The sequence below is a fragment of the Pezoporus wallicus genome, unplaced genomic scaffold, assembly GCF_028554395.1.
Source record: "Pezoporus wallicus isolate ANWC-B61680 ecotype Strahan unplaced genomic scaffold, APGP_CSIRO_Pwel_v1 contig_6401, whole genome shotgun sequence".
NCBI lineage: Eukaryota > Metazoa > Chordata > Aves > Psittaciformes > Psittacidae > Pezoporus > Pezoporus wallicus.
Window position 1 is genome coordinate 1,504,421 of NW_026638608.1, and position 27,382 is coordinate 1,531,802.

Genomic DNA, 27,382 nt, shown 5'->3' on the forward strand with positions numbered 1-27,382 from the left:
ATGTTGTTGCTCTTACTGTGTATTGTTATATCTAAGCCTGACATATGCCTTTCAATTCATGACATTAAAGAAAAGCCTCTTTTAATTTTATGTAGCCCAAAGCTTAAGCAGTTTCTTAAGTTTAAGATATCAGCTCATACTATTATCTTGTTATGATTTGATGGTTTATTTGCTTGAGCAAGTTCTCATTTTATGGCATCATCTTAATATATAAAACTGTGATCACATTATAATCTTTGACAAACCAACTGTCATCTCTCTTGATGAGTTAAAACTTTTTATTGTATATAATAAATATCAGGTCATAGAAGGACTTGAAATTAGGCAATAACCAATTTACTTAACATTAGCCATAGTCTCAAACAGGGGTCAGTAACATAGTACAAGAGGGAATAACTTTAAACTGACTGAGGGTAAATTTAGATTAGATCTCAGAAGCTCTTCCCTGCGCGGCTGCTGAGGCGCTGGCACAGGTTGTCCAGTGAAGCTGTGGCTGCTCCACCCCCAGCAGTGTTCAAGGCCAGGTTGGACGGGGCTTGGAGCAAACTGCTCTAATGGAAGGTGTCCCTGCCCATGGCAACGGGTTGGAACTGGATGAGCTTTAAGGTCCCTTCCAGCCCAAACCTGTGTTTGGTTGGACTCTATTAACATGTTCCAAGTATTGTCTGTTTTCCAGTTTTACAAACAACTATTTGGTTTTGCCTTAACTCTGGCTTGTAGAAGTGTAGTCTTACAGCTCCAAGTAATATGGTAGTACATAATTTCTACAGATATGTAGAAACACATACAGATATGATAATACTTAAGATAGAGACAGCAGAATACTCTGCCAGCATCTAGGATCCCCAGAACATTCCCTGGGTAACCAGGTAGTAGGTTTGTTCAATAAGCTACAGGAGATAGTAGAACAGGGTAGATAATGTGGCAGAATTCTGATGATCCAGTGTGCTGTAGCTCACTTACTGGCAGCCAAATAACAGTGCCTGAACTCTGATGGAGTTTACAAACTCCACCTAGTATATACAGAATTCTTTTTAGGAATTGCTATGCACAAAGTCTCTACATCCTGACTCTTCACCTTTGAATCAGGAGAACTGTGCATTCTTCTTACCATGACCAGTGTGTGACATAATTACTGGCAAGGCATTTGCAAGTGTTACAGGTACTACATTTACCCATACGCATGTCTGCCAAATTCTTCAGTTTTTATGCTGCTTTTACTCCATTGTTACATGGAGAACTTCCATACAGACTAAGCTCCTGGCTATGAAGATTATTCTACCTATTGAAAATGGCTGAAAGAGCAGTAAAACAGCAGCAACAAATGCAAGTTACTAAATACATGCAAGTGTATAGGCAGATTCTACATGAATCTGTTTAAAGTCCAAGCTTATTTAATATGTTAGGTAATGACAGAAAGAATAACTATACTTGCAGAAAACACTATATTAAAACATACCTTAAACCCCAGCCAGGACAAAGTCAATAACCTAGCAAAATTAGAACTGATTACAACTGTATGCCAAGTCACTGAGGTTTTTCATTTATATATGTAACTGAATTCAGGGATTCTGCAGGATTGACAGGGATGGGATCCACTTAGGATTATTGCAAAGGAAACTTAAGCAAAATGAGGTTCAAGTTGAGATAATATTTTTGGCATCCACAGAACATTTTCAATAAAAAAAATAGCACCAGAAAGTTACTCTTGAAAAGGCCTTAGTCTAGACTGAGTGCTACTACGACAATATTGCTAATTTCAGTGGTGAGATACTTGCATCTGCAAAACTTTATAGCCTAAAAAACCCCATCCTACCACCTTTCCACCATGTACAACAAATACTTCTATTTTTTTAAGATACAAGGTTACTCTCAGACTAGAACGGTCTCCTTTTACTAGTCCTGTCCAATTTAGGTAGAATAGTCTACTAGCATAACCACCAAATGGTTCTGAAAGCTAATACAGAGACAACAATGAATTTAATTGTATTCATGCTGTTCATTCTGAAGTGCTTTGCATAAAAGGTGATCAGTATAAAAATATCCTATAAGGATATCAATATAAAGGGCAGTAGACAGAGTTAATGGTAATTTTTTTTTTAAAAGATAACATGATCAAGAGGAGTAAAGGCACCAGAACAACCCTGTAACACGCCACAGAACAAGAATGCCCAGGGATCAGTCCATGGACAATGCTGACCGAACACGACAATTCATGGGACTCCTCAGCCCCAAATCTTTCTGAGGTTGCAGCATCCAACTGCCTTTGAGCTTTTGTTTGTCCTCTAGTCTCACCTCATCCTTCCAGACTGGCACTGTGCACAAAGAGAATGCCTATGCTGCAGGTGACTGGTAAAGCCAGTCACTCCTGGGAGCACATATGCCTTACCACAAATACACAGTAAAGGCCTTCAGCACATGTCCAGAATTGTCATCTGTAAGAAGAGAGGAAGGACACTGACTGGTTGCTACCACTACCATGCCAGAACACACTATACATGCACTAGATCTGTTACACAGTAGTAGAAGATGGCAACATGGCTTAAGAAATAGCTACAGGCCGCACTGAGAACCACAAAAGAAAGGAGAATGCACCGACCGCAGGGAAGTCTCTTTGCTTTAATGCAACTGAGAAGTTTCTGTGCTACCACATAAAATAAAACAGCTTAAACATAAGTCAGAATATATTAACCTTTTGTTCAAAGTGATAGCAGATACAAGGTTCTTAAATACCACACTGGAAGACATTGGGCTCTAGTGAGAAAGTCAGAAGTATTCAAGCAATGATTAAATATTTATCTAAAAGATTTTCAAGAACATGAATACCTATTTTATAGAACAGAAGTGATAAAAAGATCGAAAACATGTACATTTTTGTAAGAATATATGTAATACTCTTACGAATCTTACAACAATAATAAATTCTTAGAAAAATTCCATTTGTAAGTAGAGTTGATCAAAAGCCTCATTTGATTACATTTCTCGAAAAAACAGATTCCTTATTAGTAATATTGAGAGCTCTTCCAATTATTTTTCTATAATACATCATATTTTCTATTCTTCTTCTGCCCATAAAGCATCAGTAGAAGGTCAGACTGAACAGCAACTTTTTAATATCAATTTGGGAATATTTTAAACAATGGAAGCTGCTGAGAGCACCTCCTGCTCCTCTGCTACCTCCTTACACTGGAAGAATTGTCCACCAGCTCCTACTTCTCCTGCCACCTTTAATCAACTTTTTTGTTCAGGACAAACCATCCCCTCTGGGACAGAGGAAAGCCACAGCAGCCTAGTTCCTTTCAGAAAGCTGCTGTCAAAAATCTTTTTTCCAGAGTAAAATGGTTTCAGCATCTGAATTCATCTCCTGCATACTTACTCATGTCTAAAAAAAAAACCCAACACAAAACCACACAAACCCAAAACCCACACCACCACACCAAAACTGACAACCAACGAACCCAGAATTAGCAACTTCAGAAGGCATGACTTCCATTTGCAAGAACCGTATTTATTCCTGCTATATATTTTTTCATGTGTCTGCATATTCTAGTCTAAGTTACTAGTTTCACCCAGTTTTTTGACCTGTGCATGCAAACAACAAAAGCTATTCTTGAAAACTATGTCAAACACAAACACAAGTAATATGATGTTAGTAGCAACACCTTCAAGATTATTAAGTATTTGCTCTTCACTTCGTAATGCTTTTCAAAAGCTGGTACCTAATATTTTTAGGGTTCATACATGATTTTGCTTGCTGTACTACTGAACCGTTTTGGTTTTCCTTTGTCACTAATCCTGTCAAACCTCACAGGGCTTTGGGCATTCAAGACCACTTCCTATTTTCTTATTTCATGCCACACAACTTTCTTCACTAAAGCTTGTCAAATGCTTCACAAGTTCTGTTACCAACTTCCAAGCTAGATGGTTTTAGTAAGTGAATATTATGGGAGAGATCTGCTCACCAGTTAGGAATAATGATGAGTGGTATGGCATTTCAGGACTAAATTTCAGATCAACCTTTCATTTTCTAACTCTCTAAACGTAAAGTAGCAACTCCACCAAATAACAGCAACCAGAAAAATTCAGTCAGCCTCCATTTCAGGATGCAGTGTCTTTCTACATTCACAGGCAGAAGAACTATGTCAGATGTCTCTCAATACACCGAAAAAATATGTACTGGGAATACATACTGAGGAAGTGTTCTAACATCCTGAAGGGGTTTTGGATTGCTATCCCAACAGCCTAGAAAGCTCAAATGTATGACAAATTGCACTTGTTATTAGGGATGAGAGGGCATTATAGAAGAATATATTACACTGTGCAGTAATGGTCTTATTTACACACAGTGTTCTTAAAGAGTCATTTTCAACTTTGTATTGAACGACATAGGTAGTTGTTCCTCTGAAGCTTAAATCTCTTAACGTCCAAGCAGCATATTTTCTAAAAGGCTAGGCTCTATCTGTTACTTATGCATCACAGCCCTAAAAGTTTATGGTATTCCTTACTGTTAAAGGCATTCTACAAGGGCAAATACAGAATTTGTTTTCAAGTAACTGATTTTCAATAGAGTCATCAAGAGCGTTTCACATAAAGATGGCAATTCCTTACAAGAGAACATCATATTGCTTTGGTCTATTCCCCTTCTATGTGTGGGTATCCATATCAGAAGCATAAAAAACTAAATCTTCAGACCTGAGATAATATCTAAATTGGGAATTGATCATTTTATGTATACTTATTATTTTACTGCTATTTACGTATTTTAGAAGATAAATGCTTGGCTACAAGCCTTAAGGCTGGAATCTTGATATATCACCATTTAAAGTTAAACTTTGGTAAGGGAAGATATATTTTACATTCTTAAGTGAAAAAAAAGCAAGGCTAGAATTCCGTTTGAAGAGCTGAAAGACTGCACACATGAATGCTGAAGTCATCCAGGCTTTGCTCCCACACAAACTTCACTATGAAGTATCATGAAATGGAAAGCCTTCATAAAAAGTGAGAGCACCTGAATGGTTTAGGTCAATCTTTTTTGCAGATTCCCAAGAGACTTATTTTGTCAGAAAGATGTTTGCTGCCATGTTTTATTTCCAGCGTTAACTCCAGGTGCTAAGAGGGCCATGTATTACATGTAGCACAATTTCCCCTCTGTTCTCGCTGTTAGTATTGCAGAACAACAGCCACATGCCAGGAAGGAGTTTAAATAGTCTCAAAAAGCTGAAGTATCAGGAAAGGCAAATAAGCTCCTTAAGAATTTGTTTATTCAATAAAAAAAATCCTGGCAGAAACAGGATTTCTGTTCAGAATTCATACGGTTAACACGTGACAAAGAGCTTTCCAGGTAAATTATTATTAGATAATTGAGAGGTTCTACTGTGACCCCAAAGATTTGCACGAGGCCTGCTGCAGTCTGAACTGGTTTTGATTTTTCATCTGCACCTTCCTTTTAACAAGTTACTCCACTAAAAAGAGCCTAAGAATTCCCTCAAATTTTATTTTTCCTTTCACTGCTAATAATGGCTATAAAAAAGGAGAAAAATTCTCTAAATCTGAGTCACCTGCAAGTAGCATTCACACTGATAAAGTTATTAAACTAGTAGTATTTTTAGAAAAAGCAGACATACCATCTTTGCTTGGTATCTCCTGCACCGTGTGAATCTGTTACAACTACTGACCTCAGGAACTCTCAATCTTACATCCATGTTTAATTAATTTCATTACTTCATTATTTTATCTCTGAAGACCCTTTCTAATGGTCTAGAACCCTATTGCAGCTAAACACTGTAGAAGAAAATTGAAAACTATTCATCAGGATGTATAGCAGGTATGAAACACCAAACTGCATGCATACAGATGGGGGACTTGCAAAGAAACTGCAAGGCTCCCTGTCAGGGTGAGAGGCAGGAATACTAACATGAAAGTACAGATTATTTAACATCCTCTAGTACACATTCATTTAAGGAGAAATTTAAATCAGCGTGAGACACTCAGATATTAACAGGAAATTCCTAAGTGCAGGATGCAACATGTAAGAAGGGAGGAGGAAATAAAAAAGAAAAAGATAATTTTACATTATCAAAGGCCAGAGGTGACATCTTAGTACATAATAGAAGACAGAATGGGTCAGTAAGCTGCTAAGGACCGTGAAAACTAAGACAAGCAATTTGATGCAATAGAGAAGAAATCACAATGGAGATATAAAAACCAATGGCAACCTTCTCAGAGTGCTGGTCAGGAATAATGATCTTGCAATAAAGCAGTAGCATTCCAAAGGTATTGTACAAACCAATTTTGCAACTGTGTCACAAGAAGAGGCAGCTGTTACCTAGCTGAGTCATACTAAGTAGGTATGATGCATACAAAGATACAGCTCTGTTTATCACATCTTAGGTAGAAGACAACGCATAACACTGTGGAAATGAAAACAGACTCAGATCATATTTGCAGATAACCTTAGATAAGCAAGAAAAATATTGTTCTTGAGAATGACGAAAGAAAGCACACAAGGTGGAGGAAGAAAAAAGTGAAGAATTCTATTTTTCACTATTTTGCTCTTCAGTAAGCAGCTAAATATTGAACAGATAAGTCAAAATTTGGCCAGACCTACAAACTGTTAGTGCAGGTGATTTTTGCCTCTGCAAATGAAGTTATGCAGAATAAAGCATAGCAGGAGAAAGAAAAAAAGCCCCAGGAAAAGAAAAAAACAAGAAGTCTTCCCTTTTCTCATTTATTTCCAGGCAGGATAAATTTTAACTTACTTTGTCTCTCAGAACCACAGACAAAGGGAAAAACTGTCCAGGCAACTGGTAATTTGGGCATTATTTTTGTTCTCCCTTCTGTACACTGGTGTCACTACAATAATCTTGCCCTGAACAGACTCCATGAGTTAGCTATCTTCAGGACCTACCAGTATGCCAAACTAGCTCATTTTTCACTCAATTTTCACCCTATTTGTCAATCATTATTTTAATGCATCTTCAGTAAAGACAGAGCTCATGCATAGCATTTATCCATTTCTGTCAACAGGAAGCCCAGGAGTTCTCATATTCATACAGACTCTTTGCTCAACTTGCACAGTTTACGTATCACCCAGATTCTTACACTCTCTGTCAAGCGGCAAGTTACAACTAGTTTCATTTAATAGCTGTTTTCAGCATAGAAATTACACCAGGAAGCATTTTAAAGTCAGCAATGCTATTATTCATAGGGCTTTTCACAGGAGTGGCAGTTTCAGTGTTGCAGTTCAGTTGATGTACCTTCTCATAGTTCTGCTGTCACAGCTGTTTAATGCCATGCGACACACATGAAACATGCCATCTCTGTATAGTAAAATTATGGATGTATGTTTGGATAAAAACATAATAGCCAAAGAAAGATGGGGCAAAAGTAACCTGTTCTTTATGATTATACAGCCAGGTTTCCCCTGAAATGCTATTAGTATCCCTCTCCTTTTTGCAACATAAGAGTGAGTTACAGGATGATGACTGTTCTCACCCATCTGTGTTCCAGTTTCTCCACAGATTATGAGAATATGTGTGCAGAATTTAATTTCATATATGGGCAAATACTTGGACAGTGGTTGCATATACATAGAAGCTGATGGATAATAAAAGTCTGAATTTCAATGATGAGTACATTCTGTAAGCAGTAGCACCAAGGAACATCAGCTTGTAGAAAAGGGATAGAAAGACATCATAGGAGCTTAGCCCTCCAGGCTGTTAAAACACTATGCATAAGTGGGCTTCAATGTCACTCCGAAATAACTCAGACACTTAATTCATTTGATTCTAAATACTGGAATCAAAATCAACATCCATAAGGATTTTGATTCCAGTGTTTAGAATCAAATTTTGATTTCCCATTTGGGCTAATTCTTTTTGATTTTTAAATCTGAAAGGCATGGCAGGAAAAGTCTAAGGAATTGCAAGAAGCCCAACTAACTCCAAGTCAGGGTCTAGATACAAATAACAGATGTTTTTCCTAATATCTCTGAGAATTAACACAAATAATGCTTCTCTCATGCCAACAGGAGGTCACTAAATAAATCAACTACAGAAATCTGTTACAACAGGAAGGCACTAATGCCAAGACAGGAATCTCCAGGTAATGAAGCCTAAGTCCGTATGTAGAACAGTGAATGGTTAGTTACCATAGTACAGGGAAGACAATGGAAGTGCAGTGGATAAGCTCTAAAATCACTAAAGAAGATAAGAATAGAGAAATATTATATATGTGATAAGCTCTACCAACAAAAAAAGGGCCAATTTAAACAGTGCTTACAAGGATTATTGGAAATACCAGATCTTTGCCAAAATCATTTAAAAGAGAATTTCATACTCATAGAATGGCCTCAGACACATGGAGACAATGATGGAGATAAGATAGAAGAATGCAGACAAAGTCAACAAAGCTACTAAAAAATTAGGTAACTTTTTTTACTTAGAATAATTATTTCCGGTCTGATTATTTGTCATGACCCAGTGGAACTGCTTCTCAAAGTTGTCACTTAGCTGCTTTCTAATACAAAAAATCTTGGTAACAGATTCAGTACTCATAATGTATATTTCATTTGCAGTAAAAATCAAGTATTTCAGAAGAGTTTTATCAAAATTCAGCTCAGGTGAAGGTTCTTGACCATAAGCGTTTTTTTGCCTTAAAGAATCATAGAAAGAAAATCCAAAAAGGATTCAAGCATTTAAGACAGGCTTGTAAAACGTAGGGAATATTTTTGGAAATGATTTTGTAGTCTAATTGCATCTCAAACTTATCACTTAGCTCCCTCCTAATAAGAAAACTCTTTGTAAAAACTGCATTAGCTACCAAAAATACTGACAAGGGAATTAGAAGTGAAGATGAGTTGAAATGATTTCACATCTCTGTACCAGTAACAATAACAGATTGTATAAAGTGATACATAAAGAACTCCTTTCCTGCATGGGATGCATGGGATGTGGATGGAATAGTTTCACTTGCTTTCTTCAGGGATGATCTCGTTTTATGCTGGTTTGGAGGGTAGGAGTTGCAGAAGGACATACTAGTATCTCACTCCAACACTACTATGTAAACTGTGAAAAATATGTTGGAGGTATCACCTATTAAAGTCTTTTCTTTAGCCACTTCCATTTCAAGGAGTTTCATCACCTCAATTGCTGTCAATTCCAATCACCAGAACTGTGGAATCCCCTGGGTCAACTGACATCTTAATCTGCACTGTGATTCTATGATAAGTTATACTGTATAAACAGCAGATTAAATAGAAGGCACTGAAATTGCTCCAGGTACTGATATAGTTCACCTTGCCTCAGGGATCTGGTGAAAGGCATGTGTTACATAAAATAGGAGTAATTTCTGGGAGGATTTCACATTTAGCCACTGAAGCCCTTCCAGTCATTATCAAAACCAAGACCATCTATTTGGCATCTTTGAAGAGCACAGAAGCTCTCAAGAAACAACTTTTAGTAATAAAATCAGGTATGCAACTAGTCCTGTACAAAATTCATGTAAGACAACTGAAGATATGTAAAGGAGTACAAGAAAAGTAGAAGCATTTTAAGGTTAACTTTCTGATTTTACAATATAGATTAATTCTTCCTGAAAAGCAGCTGTTTTCAAACATAAATACAGCACGTTTAGGAACCACTAGATGACAGAATCATTATGTGTTCCTACCCACAAACCTCTCTCTTAAGCATCACGTTTTACAAAGCTGTCAAAAAAAATAAGTTCAAATGAAACCCTTTAAAGGTTAACTCAGGCAACCTAAATGTGATAGCAAATACATGGTTCCATATGCCTTAATGTTCATGTGTTTTTCCATAGTTACTGTATTTGTGTGCTGTGAAAAGCAGAAGCTAATAGCATTAAAGGGAATTAAACAGGAATAGTTATTCATTGCACCAGACAAATCAGCCGTATCAACAAAAAGTCAAAGAAAAAAAAATTTCCATACACATTAAAAACTTCTTTTTTTTTTTAATTACTTTAATCCCAGATTCTTATTGAAGATCCTGGGGAAATAAATGGGGAGAAAACTGTTACTCAATACTATTTTAGCTTCAAAATTTCCCAAGACTCACAAAACATGGTGTCCAAACACCTTTGTACAGCAGGATGTTACTGCTGTCTACGCAGTAGTAACGCTACTAATCACTACACATACTAAGTGATGTTTGGAGTAACAGTAACCAGATAAACATTCAGCAAAAAGGCACCCCCCCTTATATATAAAATACTGCAGTCATGTGAAGAGCACCTCCATTTCCCAAAAGTATTAATTAAATAAATCTGTCCAGTGGAAAAAATTATCCAAATAAAGGAGTCTTAGTTTCTGGCTTTTTGCTATAGACTGGGGGCGAGGCAAAGGAAATCGCATTTGGGGCTAAGAACTTGGGGATTACTGCCTTGGGAGGGTAGGAAGGTGGAGGGAAAAGAGGCCAGACACTGGGGAGGAGGAAAGGAAGAGAAGGCAAGAGAATAAGGAGCAGAAGGTGCGCTTACTGTTTGGTTATCTTCATACAGCTTCAAGTCATATCCACTCAGCTCCACACAGAAAATTATTGCTGTAACCCCCTCAAAACAGTGGATCCATTTTTTGCGTTCAGATCTCTGTCCACCCACATCCACCATTTTGAAAGTCAGCTCTTTGAAGGTGAACTTATTTTCTACAATCCCTGTGGTCATGTCCCGAGAACGCAGAATATCTTCCACTGTAGGGATGTAGTCCAGTGCTGCAATCCTTTCTAGGTCATTTAAGTAGTATGCAGCATTATCCTCTAGGTGGTACTCGTTGGAGCGGCAAAAACACTCCTGCACACCAGGGTCTGCCCAGAGCCGTTTCATGACTCCCAGGAGCTCAGGGGTAATCTCACCTTTGCTCTCAGCTGGGCCTGTCAGGGCAAAAAGCTGTACAGCATCATATGCTCTATCAGGATTGTGAAACTCTATCTTAAGGGTGGCTAGAGCCCGAATAATACGTGTGAGAGAGTCAATTGCATTATAGATAATCAGAGGTTTGTATTCCTTACAGGCCTCCAAGTTAAAGCCACCACTATGAATGATTTTCATCTGCTTTACAATCGTGCTCTTTCCAGAATTGCTGGTACCCAGGAGTAGGAGCTTAATCTCTCTTCGCTGTCGCTGACTTTCAGAGCGCAGGTGGCGGTCAATCCTACGGGACCGCCGCGCTGCCTCTTTCTCCTCAGAGCTTTGCCGACATCCCATGGTATAGCAGGTGGTTACAGAGGGGGAGGCCTGGAGATTGTCTCACTCTGTTTGTGTCTCTGAAAAGGATCTGCGGTGTCTTTCAGTTCCCGTGCCAGATACACCTTGAACAAGAAAAAAAAGTTGCTCTCCAGTACCTGATGGTCCAAGATGCCTGTACCACCTAATTCAGTCCCAGCAGGGGTGCAAACCCATGTAGATATGCAACCACAGAAATAGTCTCTTCAGCAGATCTCATGGCACTCCCCTTTCCAGCACATGAACAGTGGCACATTCCTGTTACTGAAGGCACACTTCCCTTTGCCACTGTTTGGCTAGATCCATGAAATACTCTTTTCTGTTCTGCATAATTATTTTGCTGCCTTCTGTCCAAAGGTAAGGAGCTGCACTTTCACCTTCTCTGCTCTAGCTCTTGTCTTTTGATTGTATTTTCTGGTTGCTGTGGTGATGCTGCTAGATAAAGCTGAAGTTCTTTTCAATGGCGCTCTACTTGTTTTGTTTCTCTTCCCCCACTTCTTCAGCTGATCCAGTTCAGCTCTGTAAATCAGTGCTTTCCACCTGCCAAACAATGAGAAAAGAAATGAATGAAATGAGAGACTCCGCTTCCTTGCTGCGAACCACTCACTTTCTTCTCTTCTAGACTTCTAAACCTTTCAGTATCCCAATAATGGATCAGAAAATACAGATGGAAAAATATGTAAAGAAAAGCAAAAATCTAAAACCATAGCAAAAACGTAGGGGCAGCTGAAGCTTGCAGACCTAAGAAAATGTGGTTTCTGAACAACGGTAAATCAAATCTCCTTTTCAGCCTTCTGAGTTTTATTATCTAAACCTACATGAAAACAAACAGTGCTGAGCTGTGCCCCAATTTCTCCCTCAGCAAGAGCTTATGGCAGTGCTTTTCCTGCACAGTCCTGTTCTGACTGGTTTTCCTGAAGTAGAAAATGAAACAGACTCACAACTACTTTCCCCAGTCTCTCTATTTATGTCAGTATCTTGTACTCAGACAGATGTCCTCCCGAGTTTTCTTTCATCTGTTCTGAATGCATGGAACATTTAAATAACTAAATTAGGAAGCAAAAGGAGGTGATCAACTTTGCTTCATGATTTTGCAAAAGACAGAATTACTCATCATTGCAGAATACAGTAAGAGATCATCTTTCCCCTTGGAGACCAGTACTATTCAACGTACTACGTGTATACTGCTTAATCAATAAAGTGATGCACTACTACAACAAACTTCGTAAGCTTCCTTCCATAGCCTAGTTGTTATTAAGCCTCTTCCCTTCCATTTTTAAAACAGGAAAATCTGAGGTACAGTAAAAGTGAATTGTGACTGTAAGTACTATACTTACTATATATGTTTACTAGAAGTAAGTATAAGTGAATAGTGTTTAATACAAAAAGCACAGGAAATGCCATCCCAAGCAAGGGCTGACAACTTTGCAGTGACTGTTAGAGCAATTAGTCTTTCCCAAATTAGGGGTTAAGCCTCCTATTTGGAACTCTGCAGAAGGCAACAGCAGGAAGCAGTTACCTCTCACAGAGGGAAAACACATTACTAACAGCTGATTGGTGATAACTTGCCTTTTTCCTAGGAAGGGCTTACTGCTCCCACTAAGCTTCGAGCACAGTGGGCAGCAGAATCACAAATGTCATGGCTTCCACATTGTAAGCTGGCCCCAGCCCATTTTGGCACTTATCTTGCTGTCTGCTTACTTGTGTCTAGGGGGGTTTCAGTGAGTATTTTTACAAACTGAACTACATGCCACCGAGATACTCTCAGAGATAAGGTTGAGTTCAGAGCCGACTACAGGAATATAAATTCTACTATATTTTAATAAGACTGAATCTTCCAGATTTTATTTTCAAAGTTGCTGTAGAAGTCTTTGGAAGTTTTCTTGCATGAACTTCCTAGCATTTCAGTGTAGATGTCACAAAACATTAAAATATGTATTGAAGAGGATGATTCCACACTAGTATGAAAGGGACAGAATGATCCAAGCCAGATGTTGAACAGAAGCTTTGGTGAGAAAAGAAATGGAACTACAGCTACTTGCAACCTCATGTATGTTGCTTTCTTTCTTTCTTAAGCATCACAGCAGAAGTTTTAGTGAACAAAAGACATCTCAGCACGCCAAAATACTAACCTGTAATCAAGTATTTTGAACAAAGCACCTGATTTACCAATATGTATTTTTCCTTTCTCCACATCACCTACATCACAGGATATGAGTCACTTACGTAGATATATGGCAGGACATGGTGGTTCTCATTCTTACCTGGCCACACTGCTCTGGTTGAAAAATATGAACTTACGTTTACCTGACTTCTATTTTAATGTGTAACATATTTATAAATGCATACTCATTTACTAGTAGATGTTTTGTAAGAGAGTGTTTTACTATTGAGAATTTCAACTCTTGCTTTTTGTCTTGCCAAAAATCCTTACCAGCCAGGGATTTCAGCAAGATCTTGTCCTCCCAGTAGTTGTCACTATAGTAGAAATTAATTATAGTAGTAATTAATTATATCAAATGATAGTTTTAGCTAACCTTTAAGTACAGTTAACTGAGATATAGCTCAGCATAAAGACTTCAAGATGAGAGCTTCTCACATATAGATAAAGAAGATCACATCAGCCGCAGTACTGAAGGTGGGTTAAATGGTTAAGAAAAGGATAAACCTAACTTTGTGAGTTCCAATCTCACATTTACAAGAAAAAACATTCTTAGAACATTTATTTGGGAGGGTAATAAATTATATATCTAGGATTTCATTCCTGAGGTAGTAGAAACAAGTGTAATGATCTCAATCTTTACTGTTTTGCAAGAGGTATTACTATTCTTCTGTTATGTATGTATTCTTCGTCACAGTGGGCTATCCTAATCTTAGTTTCTATACTTTGTATAGCTTTGTCTGTAAACATGCTTAAAAACACTTACAGATCTCTTCTAATTTATGATTGTCTGACAAGTAGAAAGGTAGTCTATCCATCTGCTTTCAAATCCAAGTCCCCACTGTTATGCATCTGGGGAATCTATAGTTCTGTAACAGCACCTTGGTATTAGGCAGGTTCTTGCAATACACTGGATCCCTTTTCAGCAGTTTCCAGTATCTAAATGTCAAGGTATCTGGGAACACAAAACGCGCACATATGGAAGGACAAACAGTTTCAGCAATCACCGTTAATCCCTTAACATCAGAGAAAAAGATGTTGTAACATCAGAGAAAAAGGACAGAGATACATAGTTGAACCAGAGTAGACCTGGATTCGTGACTACCACAATGAGTCAGTGTAGGCCAGGGCTGGTGCCAGTGAACTGAGGAGAGCTTTATATTTTAGTTAGAATAAGATGAATAGATGATTGTTGCAAACAACTGCAAAATTCCACAACTGGAACTCCGACCACAAAAAGGTGGTCAGAAAATCAGCATATGAAGTATACTGATATACTTGGATATCCCACTCGTTCTTGTCTTTCCTTAGAGTCCCAGAACACTGTAAACATATGCATTTTCAGTACAGCAGCTTTTACTCAGTTCTGAAGATTTCCTGTACAGTATTTCAACTTCCCATCTTCTTTCTTGCTCCCAGTTAAACCTGTCTTCTCACTATATTCTTTGAATGTCCATGCTCCAACTCCTGTAAAGGCACCCCAAATCCACAGGCATGAAATTAATTAACTAGAACAGGACTTCTGCAGTGACCAATTCCAAAACCTAACCACAACAGTATTACTCTCAGTTGTTCTGAACTAGTTATCCAGTTAGTACATGAAGTCACCTCTACATGGCAGTATGGAGTGCTTATCTGTTGTCTTTGCCAGTAGGAACCACATGTATGAGCAGGCTTGTAATGTAAGCACTTTGGATACCTGAAATATAAAAATATCTGAATCCTTTGCCTCAAATGCTAATACCTGGTCTAAAATTCTACAAGAAGAGTCTTAATAGCAGCTACATTTATCTTTCCTTTTGCACATCAGAAGGACATTAGCACAGGAAGAACAGATTAATCAGCAGAAAGTTAACAGCATACACTTTAATAGAAGGGTAATCAGCACAGATTTAATACATCAAAGATGTGGGAAGAAAAACCTTCCAAAACGAGGAGTTATGCCTTCTTCAAATAACTGGCTTTTTCCAGTGGTCACAGAATATGAAAAATAAAAGTTGAGGAAGCTGTTTCGTACTGAGTAGCTTTCCAGCCACACGGAGAGAATGGAATTACTATATCGGATGTCAGGCCAAATTCTTGTTTTCATTGCATAAAAATTAGATTGGGCTCCATTAATCATGTTTATTCTGACATGTTCAGAACATTTAAGTCCTCATCATTACCTAATGACATGACACTCACTGTCATGTCATTAAGACCCGGCTGAATTCTTTGTGACATTTTCTACACATCTGTGATTAAAGATGAACAATTTTGCATGCAGCACATATGGGACTCCCCCTCCTCTCTTTAGTCAAGCTTCATCCTGGGAAAACAAAAAGGCTCACTAGAGACAAGCACAGCAAGAGGATACATATTCCTCCCAAAACGCATCAGCACTCCTGATAAATCTGGAGATTTTATGCCCATATAAGTAGAATTTTCATTCAACTTCCTGTTATTGGCCTCAACAATTGCTTATGACAAACAGTTTGGTAGAAAGACACTTTCAAGAAAAAAAAACTTTTCAGACCACCTGTGCACTGTGTTTTGCTTCCTACTGCACATTTCCACAGACATTCAGGTGGATCATTCACATCCCACAGTGGTTTACCTATCAATTATTCTGCTTGTCATTCATTCCTATTGCATATTTTTATAACGTATTTGGATATCACTATTTCAAGTAGGAATACAATGGAGCAATCATATTATTGCTTTGTAAAGCATAGTAATAGATACTATTTCCCAACAGTTCATGACAGTAAAAAAATTGATTTAAGTTTTTCTACCTACACTAAGAACCATCTTCCAAGTTCACAGTCACTGCTTTTTAAAGTTAAGAAAAAGAATAAATTTATGGAGCCAGGACAGTAATGCAGTAGCAGTAACATAATACTTTGTATAGATCAACTTCCTCTCATCAGGTTTACTTTTCCTCGGAACATACTTGGAAAACAAGGCAGTCTAGAATTTGTTCTGAAGGGTTTTTTAGATCAGTTTCTGTATTGAAACTGGAAGTGTCTCATGGCTGTAAGTTCCTAATTAGATAAAAGTATTTTCAGTTACTGTAATGGAAAGCCCTATTGCTTCCTTGCACTGTGCACATTTCTCTCTAAACTTAGTTTAAACAACAAAAAAAATCTTATTCTTTGAATGATCAGATTACACTGCATATGTAGAACAGGGTGCCCAAGAGGAGCTGTGGCTGCCCCATCCCTGGCAGTGTTCAAGGCCAGGGTGGACGGGGCTTGGAGCAACCTGCTCTAGTGGAAGGTGTCCCTGCCCATGGCAGGGAGTTGGAACTGGACAAGCTTGAAGGTCCCTTCCAATGCATTCTGATTCTGTGTGTATCTAAACCAACACACCTGCCTTCTCCTGACAACTGAAGCTGCTCAAAATGTTACTATATTTGTTTAATCTGATGTTATATATGGGCTATCTTCTAATGACTGAAATGGGTAGTTCTTCACACAAGATAAAATTAACATGCCCCAAATCCTGAGCTTACAGTGATTGATTTCAATTACCAAAGATGTAATGCCAAAACAGTTTATAGAGTGGGAAGAATATCTGAGAAAAATTCTGCACTGGTTTATTATATAACATTCTTCTGTCCATACTTTTATAGCAAATAAAACCAGTCATTATTGTTGATTTCATATCTAGTCTTGCTCTTTGTCTCTATCCATCACTTTTGTCTTGTTCAAACTGATCTCTGTGTTTGTAATCATAAACAGCCCTTTGCTCAGCATGTCCCCAAGAAACAGTGAGGGCAGGGAAGGAGAATGGCAACACCACAGTTCATTTGTGCAAATTTTCCTAAGGAAGGATCTGAGTACCGTATCTTGTTGCATTAGCTACTGGCACACTACCATGGCATGCCTTGAAAGATGTTCCCCCCTCCAAGATCTTATTGAAAGGAGCTGGCTTCTAAGCTCAGAATAAAGCTAAGGGCTGTTACTATCACAGTCAATGTAGGCTGTGCATAAGGTACACTGCTAACAGCAGGAATTTCAGCTGGCATTGTAGGCACAAAGCTATATTCTTCCTCATATGCAAGCAGTACCAGTAACCTAATAATTTAGCTTCATCACCCCAACATGCACACACAGAGCATTAGGAGTCCAATATTTCTGTCCTAGTAGCCAGATATTAAGTATAAATTTTCCCCAATAGTACCTAATATAAGAAAGTAAAGTGAAGTTCAAAAGGTTGCAGCAAACTTTCCACAACAGTTTTAGCTGCAGTTGCCAGCAACCTTTGTTGATTCAGGACTGGTGCACTATTCAGTATTACAGAACATATGCTACCAGAGGAAGAAACCAAAACCATTACCAAGCTGTATTTTCCCAGGTTATTGATTCTGATCACTTCTTTCTCTTTACTTACCTGAAAGTTTGGAGGTGGTGATCCTGCCTGTTTGAGCACTTACCCATGTAAAAGCAAATACAAGCAAATCTAGCAAGAAGTAGCACAGCACACATCAGACTTACAGGTATAAGCCAATCTAATGTCATCCGTTTGTAGTAATTAGACACATCCACAGAGAATTCCAGTAGTTTAACAAAACCTTATTTCTGCAGGTTTAAACTTTCAATCACTTCTTACACTATTAAAAAAGGGTAAGATGACATGAGGGAGTACAATGTAGCAGGAAATACCCAAGGTACTTTACTGAGGAGGAACTCAAGTGTCCCACTAAACAGGCTTTTTTCTTTTTAATCTCTTTTTTGGAGCAGAACTGAGGCTAATAAGGAATAAGGAAATCGGTTCAGGTTTTAGAATCCAGGAAAGCATCCACAGAGTCCCAGGTATGCATGCAGAATAAATGCAAGGTTGAAATACTTTCATGTACAGTGATTAAAGTGCATTTATTACAGAAAAAAAGTTGTTTTAAAACAACTCTGGCCAGAGGCATTACCAACATTCTCTTCAGACAATCATTGAAATCTGAAATAAGAGGAAGAAAGGATGATTTTTTTTTCCTAATGCAATCTCCTAGTTGATAGTAAAACTTGTTGTTGCAGTTGGCTGACAATATTATTGATGTTGCTGTTTTCCATTGCTTAAAGACTTGGGAAAGTACTTGGGTTGAAAAATCTCTACAGCAGATATCCTTCCCTGAATAAATGTCTGAGTGCTTGAGCAAAACTAAACAGTTCACCCAGGCTAAAAGAAATTGAAAACTCTACTGCTATATCTGCAAACTTTGAGGCAAGGATGCGAAATTCAACAGAAGAGGAGCTTTATGGTGTGGATATGCATTTGCCATTCCCACAAAACAGGAAATTCAGTTGGAAACTTTGGAAGATTTTAGGCTTAGACAAAGTAGAGAAAGATTCCATTTCAAGAAAGCACTTGCTAGACAACGGCAATTGGACTTGCCTGGTCCACCTATGGATACATGGAAGAAGAAAGTTTTACAAGGAAATAGTGGAGAACCCAGAGTAAACTACTTGCTCCTATTACATGTAGTCATAGACCTATCTATGTAATATAGACGTAACAGAATAATTTTCTGCAGTGAGATATTATATTCATAGGTTTAAAAATCACATATTTTTCTGTTGTTTGGAATCATCCAACATACTTTAGCAGTACTGAAATACCACTTAGGCTAGTTAGTGGTTTCCAGCTAGATTTTGAGCTTTAGTTAGTGGCATTAAAGTTTGCACCAACTCAGGTGAGATTCAGACCACAGCAGAATACAGGAATCTATTAGTTCTTTTTCTTTAAATGATGCACACCCCACTTACTTTAGGAAGTTGGAAACATAAATCCTGTAAAGCATTAATACCTGAATACTTGGCAGATATTTAAATCATGACCTGCTTTAGCACATTCACAAACTTGTATGAAACAGTGAGAAGCAGCATCAACACAACCAGTACATAATACTGACTGATTCTTGAATAGAGCCAAAAATACAACAGTTCTATCCTGAGTTGTGTTACTGAAAATCCAGAGTAGTGTCAGTGACTGCATATAGATTTGCCTGTGCTTCACAGTGTTTTAACTAAGACCAGGATCCACCACAGCAGTCATTTCAGAGGTGACCTTCAGACTTCCATAAAGAATGAAGTATTACAATAATATTACAGTGGGTGTGCAGAAAATCCTGGCTGCTAGAAAAGGGTGAGGAGAAACATCAGAGCCAGCATCTGCTTTAGGGACATACAAACATCAGACTCATTTAAAAATTTGTAATAAAGCAAGAAACAAAATGCAGGACCCACTCAGTGTTTTGTAAGCACCTCAGGTGATGACAGCAGGGCAGGTTATGTCTTCATTAGACTTGCTGTTTAGCTTTTATCATTGGTGTTACTATAGTTCTTATGTTGGGTGTTCATGAGCTAAGACTCACATACCACAGGGCTGCCATTCCATGGGTCTTACTGAGATTAAGGAGATGATTATGTAGAAAAGCTAGTGAACATGAGGTTTGGTTAAGAATTTAATGTTAAATTTCCCGTCACTCATTCAACCTTATTACACACAATATCTTATGAAAGCATAAGGAAATTTGGGTAGTTATAGCCAAAGAAAGTTAAAGAGGGATTTGAAACAGGATAAAATTGTAGCTTTGTAAAAGGAAGTTTCTCTTCCTGTGCATATAAGGTCACATTAGAGAACAAAAACATGCTTGGTTTAGACTATTCCAGTGACAGGTATAAACTAATCAGAGGTCAACATCAGAATCTATGTAGTAAGAACCTGAGAGCCTGGGTACAGACAGCAGTGTCCTGAAGAAAAGAAGTCTGATTAACGTAATAGGGAAAAGCAGCCAGTGAAGATTCAGAGATTGAAGCTCGAGGCCAAACAAGAGGCAAGGAAAAGATGCTCTGGTAAATGGGAACCATGGAAACAATAGACAAGTTTTATCTGTGATCATGTTTTATCTGTGATGAAAGCATCCTGGACACTCTACACAGAAATAAATCACAGCAGTTCTGCTTATGCATTTTCTTAGGGGAAAGAACCAGAGGAAAGGCAAAAATCAAGGAAAAGAATGAGAAAGTCACTGAAGCTAGGCAAGATTTCTAGGGTAAACTAAAACAGTGTATAAATACAGGAACTGAGAAACTTCTGTATTCATGAAAACAAGATGGAAAGGAAAGGAAGAAAGATGGAAAGTAGAGAAAGGAAAGATGAGCAGAGGAGAGCAGATGGGCACATCTTACTAGATCACATTGGCAGAAACCTATATAAAGAAGAAAAAATGCCAGTGGGAAAGGATTGACTCAGCTGTAAAGATGAGTCTGCACGTATGGAATTTAATTACACTGGGGTGGGAGGGGTGTAAATCCATGGTGGAAGAAGTCATTTGGGTCATCAGATTTCCACCTGAATGGTTTTGCTAGAGAAAAGACATTGCTGAGAGGGAATCAGGGCTGGAAGCTGGCAAGACAAACCTTGCAATGAGAGGCAGAGGAAAAGGTTTGGGAAAGAGGAAAGTAAAACATGGGAAATCATTTCACTAGAAGTAATGAACACAATTCACAGAAAGGCTGAGTGAGAGCATAGGAGGAATGGACTGGTGATGTGACAGTTAAAGTTGGGAACTAAGCAACAGAGAATGAGTAATGTTTCTCAGAACAAATCAAAAGAACCTCGGTGAATGGAAAAACAGAAAAACAGACACAGGTTGAATGAGTATGAGGGAACAGCGAGTTATCAACATGAGGTAAAGTCAGAAAAGGAATATAGATTTGTGAGAAGAGAGAACAGCCTGAGGGAGTTCAGAGACAGCAGCTCAGAAAAAGCATGAGGGGAAAGAGCAACATGATGCAAGAAGAGCATTAAAGAGCTGGTCAAAACAGAAAAGAGTAGGAGAGGAAAGCAGGACTGTGAAAGAATAAAACAAATAATTCTCATGAAGGTCTAATTTAAAGAAGGGCAAAGAATCTTCAGCAGGTTTGTCAGGTTTATCAGCCTCAAAACAAGACATAAACATGGATTAAAATGCTGTTCCTAGTAAGAAAGAAAGAAAGGAAGAGTGTGGATAACAGCCTAAGAGGCAGGGCTATTACTGGGGATGACTTTGGTAGGTAGGCTAGAGAGCAATTTCCAGCCTTGGGCCACCTCTGAAATTAACCATATGAACTGTGTCAGAAGGTATCTACATCAGAACTGTGGATTTCTTAGATTTCATCTTAACAACTCACATTAACATGAGTTTATGCACAGAAAGGGAGATGAGAAGTGCACGAAGTATTAGACTGCAGCCCAGGGGAGGAGGAAAGATACTAAGAAAAAAAAATTCCCAAGAGGCTAAACAGAATCCACAGTGTTCTCTGAAGTGTGTGACTCATGGGAGAGGACTTGTATGCTACCAAGCACAGATTACAGCTGCAGCCTACGCCTGGTCTCATTCTTATTCCTTTATGAAATTCAGAAGCTTTGACAGTCTTACGATCCTGCAGCATGCAAGAGCTTCAGCAGGTACATCTCAGCTGGCTGAGCCACTGCCGTAGTTACTCACTAATTCAAAGGAACTTTTTTGTTAATAAGCTGAATATAAAGAAGTTATTTGATGTTCTGGTCTTGATATATAATTTTTAGGGGCCCAAACAAAAAAAAACAGATATACTTTTGCTTCACTAATTCTGCAACCAGAAGCATTTAAGTACAGCATTGTACAATAGCTAATCAGCTCCTGTTTTCAAAAGCTCTTTCACTCACAGTAAAGCAAAAGGCCTCAATATCCCAATGCATCAACTTTTTAGCTATCATTTTCCCCTCTATCAATACCCCCCTCAAAAAACAAACAACTAAAAAAATGACCACCAAAACCAACCAAAACTAACACAAGTTGCAGCCACCATAAAGAACCTAACATCCCTTTCAAATTTTAGCAGCTACTAGGATTTCTCTTCAGCCTCTCCTTTCCAATTCCCTATCTCTGGAGGGAAGATCGCACCTCCCTTACGCTACAGCTGCAGTTACTGCAGTTACACACCCACCACCACCAGCCAGCAAGATCCGAGTTGCTTCCTGGAGGCTAGAGATTATGAGAAGCTTGTTATGTTGAACATACAACGAACCTTACAGAACACTGAAATGGTTAAATTCCTTTCATCAGACTTTAAAAAGACCTTTTAATAAGAAAGTTGCTTGCATATGAAGTGAGAGGAGGTGCAGGTTTAACTCTCTGAAGAGACTGAAGGCCTAATTTATCCAGAGAACACAGTCAGAGCAGCAGTGCAAGCATCTCTAGCAATATTCTCAGTGTGGTTTTCACCACTTATGCTCTGGGGAGTTCAAGTTTCCTAAATAATGTTAGCCTTTTCCTCTTATTCCACCTTTTTGCTGAGATCAAGAACATTTCCACATGGCACTAAATGAGGTTACAATCTGAGCTCAGGAAACTTTAGTTGTGGTGAAACAGCAGCTTATGTTAAGTGACACTTCAGGGTGAGAATACTCATGACTCTTCCTCAACAAAATAAATCTCACTGCCATTGTTTAAGGGAAAAATAAGAAAAAAAAACCCAAACCCAAACCCTGTCAAATGCTATTGTTGTGATCCATTTACTGTACATGTTTTAGTTGACTTCAGTGGGCTTTGAAATTCGCCTGTATCCAGTTTTGAACAGGATGTAAATAAACATAATGTATTTAAAAACATTGCAAGCAGAATACCTAACTGCCAGCACCACAGACAGGTTTACTGAGGAAAATTCAGTATTTAGTGTGTGATTCATACTCTTCTTGTGAGTGAATACCTACAGCTGAAAACCTTTGTGAGAACAGATACGAAGCTGAATAGTGTAACTTTCAGCTCTCCATTTTATGTGATCTCATCAGTGCTATATTACTAGTGGATACTGAAGCATGTTCAGCATCACTGTGCTTCAAGATTCATTTTTCCCTACATGCACATGTTCCAAGCCTGGAGTCTGCTGGCATTCACTATGTATATTTGTTCATAGGTCTAGTCAATCTTGTTAAAACAGAAGCCAAATTTGACCACGTAGATTGAGTCATACTGTGACAAAACCTAGTCAGGATGGCTTCGCATGTTCATCACGCTGAGCAGACTGTCAGCACCACTGATCACTTTCATATTCTAAGAACAGATTTTGTCCAAAACAAAGACATTAGGTATTTTATACTAGTTAGTATTTGTTGTTTTAAAAGTGCAAAGGTAACAAAACAAGCTGCCAAATCTAAGTTCATCTTTTGAGGAAGCTTGCATGGATTTTTACCCTATGCAGGAGCACCAGGATTTAGGTTTGAATGGACAAAGTTGTAATTTTTCAGCCTCAGGAGAGTTTGTAATTAATTTTCCCCAAACCTGGCACATATAAATGACAAATGGATTTATTTTTGTTATTAGAGATGAACCAAAAAGATAAAGAAAAAATGTGATAGAATGTGTTGTTTTTCAGCTGTGCATTGGTAACTGTACTAGTACTGCTACAAGTATTAGCAGTTGTAGCTCCAGATTTTGTAATGCATACTGACAAATCTTTTGGTGTTCTGTTAGCACTGTTAGTACTTCTGTGTGCATACATGTGCATGTGGAGAGAGAGGGGGAGGAGGTAACTATTATTCCTATGCGAGTTTATGTTTTATGTAAGGACATGTTCAGCATTCAGGTTTTTTCCCCCAGTTACAAACTGCAGGTCTCCCCAGCCATGCAGCCACAATTTCTATATTTTTACTACACATTTTTGCTGGTTCTTTAGACCTTAAGTTCAGTCTGCAAATCTGTCCTATTGTACAAGGTCTCCTGTGATGAGGTCAGAAAAAATTCCCTTTTGTATCACACCTCATGTAGAATTATCTCTTCTCTTAAAGGTACCTAATCAATTAGTTCACCATTTTGTGACCCTTCTCGTTTCATTCATTTTGTTGGAAGCAGGCTCTTCCATCAAATATTGAGAACAGATAGGTTAATTCATGATACTACATACACGATCCACTGCCACTGTTAATAGTAGTAAAAACAAGTTTTGCAGGTCTTTCCTGCATGTGGCAGGCCTAACAGCTTATGTGAGTGTTTCACAAACCAGACAAATGTATGACAATAACCGCACAGTACAAGTTTAACAGCAGCATTTCAAATGGTTGCTCTTTTGTTCTTCTTACTCTCAGTGACATCTCTTCTTGACTCAAATAGCTGTGGCACTAAAATTATCTTAAAGCTGAAAGGTGCTAATCGAGCCTTTAGTTTATTCATTATTCAGCAATGAATCCTTAGTTATTCATTTCTTATATTACCAGAAAAAGTTACTTATGGTAACACTGTATCCTACTATTAAGATGGCACAAAAAGCTGAAATTCTACCATTAATAAGAAGACATGGATTCCGAACTATTCTAGTTTGCATTCCGCATTTCACACACACGACACATGCAGGAAAAAAGCTGATGACTTACTATCTTATTTCTTTTTGCTCACTAAAAATCTGCTGTTGATACTGTCGTAAAAACAGTTATGAGAAAGGAGCACACATCTGGGATACAAAACAATACATACACTGGAGGTTACTCAGAATGCATCCATACCTCAGTGGAAACGTCATACACAGATTTCTCAGCAAGGCGTATCAGGTCAAAACAGTGCCAACGCTCTTGCAGCTGTATGGATTCCAGCTCCCAAATTCACCCTAAACTCACAAAGCAGATCTACCAGGTAAAGGCAAGCACCCACAGTGCACAGCGGAACAGTAAATGATCTTGAGAACTTTGTTAAAAGTGAACAAGAACACCTCTGAGACCACTCAGGTTACCCTGTGAGCAGGAGTGAGGGGGGCTGCATTTTCTGTGATCTGTTCTCAGGTACCACTGGGTAATACTGTTTCTTGCCTGGTAACTATTTGTAGCCTTCCAGAATAACCATACTTAGAAGCATGGGTTTTGTTATGTTTTGGTTCATTTACAGCATACCTTAAGACTTCCAAATTGAGGTATTAGATTCAGTATTGTAATTTAGAAAAGATGACAAGGGTTACTGCCTCCTCCTAATGCTGCCTGTGACTTTTAAGCAGCTTCTGCATCTTCATTGTTGCAAGGTTTGAAAGTTTCCCAGAGGATACATCTAAGTAGTAAAAGAATAGCTCATTATCTAATATCAACCCAAAAAGCTACACACATTCCATAAAACAAGGTACCTGAAATGTCTTTCCTCTCAGCTCAAGAAAGATGCTTGATCTCTTCCCACCTCTACCAAAAGCACAATACAAAGGCAATAGCAAAAATGCTCAGAGCTGACTTAGCCTTTAACCCAACCCAGCTTAAAGCAATTTGAATTCTGTTTCAGTTTCTTCCAGCTGGCAGCAACGCCATTGAGATGCAATGCCACTGGTATACACCTTTACTCACAGTCTTCTACTCCCTAAGTGTACTTTGCACCAAATAGTTCAGGAGAAATAAAGGCAACGGTTTGTGTAACTCAGCCTACGTAACTCCATCAAATATAAATCTTCTTCACAACACAGGTAAAATCAGATAACAGACAACATGCCTACGAAAAATTCCATTTGCACATCACCTCTCATAGCAGTGCTGCACAGATTAGCAGCATTCTGTCTGGCCTCCTTCAAAAAAGGTTTACAAGCACTTTACTATTTTCTTAAACAGAGTTATCTATTATAAGCTTTTCATAAGTTTTATGAAAAGTTCTCAATGGATAGTTCATGAAAACTTAAAGTACCCAAAATCCAAAGTTTCAGTGATATAGATAGCTTTGATTCATCACAGATTACCTATATTTGAACAAATAAAGCACCAAGAATAAGACAGGGTACAAAGATACCTAAATACTGTATTTTGTCAAGACAATGATACATTCAAAATTCTCTCTGCTAATGTTTTCATATTTCACCATAAAGCAGATGAAATCAGGTTAATTTCTGGGGACTGTGCACATTCCGTGTACCATTTACTCTGACACACAGAAACCAAATGCAAACATAGATAAAGCACGTTCAAGTTTTAATACAAAAAAAACCCCACTTTTTTAAATAATTAAGATTTCTAGTGTCCTACAATATGTTGCTGCCCATATAAGGTGGTACATTTGAAGTGCCACTTTTATTATTTGTGATCAAAAGACAATGTTATTCAGTAATAACTTGACAGCAAAAAGAAGGAAAGTGTCGCTTCTTTCACTCCCAAGTTATTTTCAGTGAGGAAGAACAAGTCATACCACCAGCAGCAGTTCCTACTTTCTTTCAGGCTTTTAATCAAATTTTGCCATTCTTGATTCTGACAGCCAGCCTTATCAGTTGTTTCCAGTCAGCTCAGTTGGGTGATCCTATTCTGAATAATCTAGGAAGGCGCCTCTAGCCTAATAAGAACTCTTTAGTTCAGACTTACAGGCTGGGTATGGAATGGGAACTCTTGTTTTTCATGGACAATGATCTGTGCTTTCCCACCAGTGGAAAAGAACAAGAACTCTTGCATTTTTCAATTGGCCACTGCCCTGATAATACCAACTAAACTAAACTTACTTTTTAAACATCTAAAGACAGGTACTTTTTTGAGCAGGGTCTTTCCCTGTACTTCAAAGGTAGTCCTATAGGTGATACTGGGTAACTGTTAATTGCTTGTCTATCATATAGGGCCTTTTTTGTGGAGTACTATAAACTTCTATTTGATTAGCCTTTTCCATTTGAGTCTTATGAAAGACTGGTAGAAAAGTATAGAAACAATGTAGATTATAGGATTGTGAGAAAGTACCAACTGTCCTTGTATTCACTTGAATTTCACTTGACTGAAATTCTCTCAAAGGCAGTATTACTAGTAGAACTTCTCCAGAACATAAGAAGAAAGGGAACTGTCCTGTTCACTGGGGAGTTCTCCCATCATCTGTTAATTAAGTCCACAGTACTTCAAGGTACCCCCCCAGAGTTCCATGTGTCTGTGTGCCCAACTTTCTCTTTAAAGCATACTTTTGCTATAATGGGCATCACCCCTTTCTTTCAGATCAATTTTTACAAATAAATGATTTCCAAATTAGGATATTGCAGAATTTTCTACTTGGGATTC

At 38.2% G+C, this 27,382-nt stretch overlaps 2 protein-coding genes across 2 annotated transcripts in view; one reads left to right on the forward strand and one right to left on the reverse strand.

Moving 5' to 3' along the window:
* The window catches only part of RSPH14 (radial spoke head 14 homolog), an 84,036-nt gene that overhangs the window by 32,694 nt on the left and 23,960 nt on the right, over nt 1–27,382 (forward strand). The window lies entirely within an intron of this gene.
* GNAZ (G protein subunit alpha z) overlaps nt 1–27,382 on the reverse strand; it is a 57,627-nt gene that overhangs the window by 23,380 nt on the left and 6,865 nt on the right. Inside the window, exon 3 of the mRNA XM_057411312.1 lies at nt 10,498–11,778. Within this exon, the coding sequence (XP_057267295.1) occupies nt 10,498–11,220 (723 nt within the window). The 5' untranslated portion in view covers nt 11,221–11,778. The remainder of the gene's footprint in view (nt 1–10,497; nt 11,779–27,382) is intronic.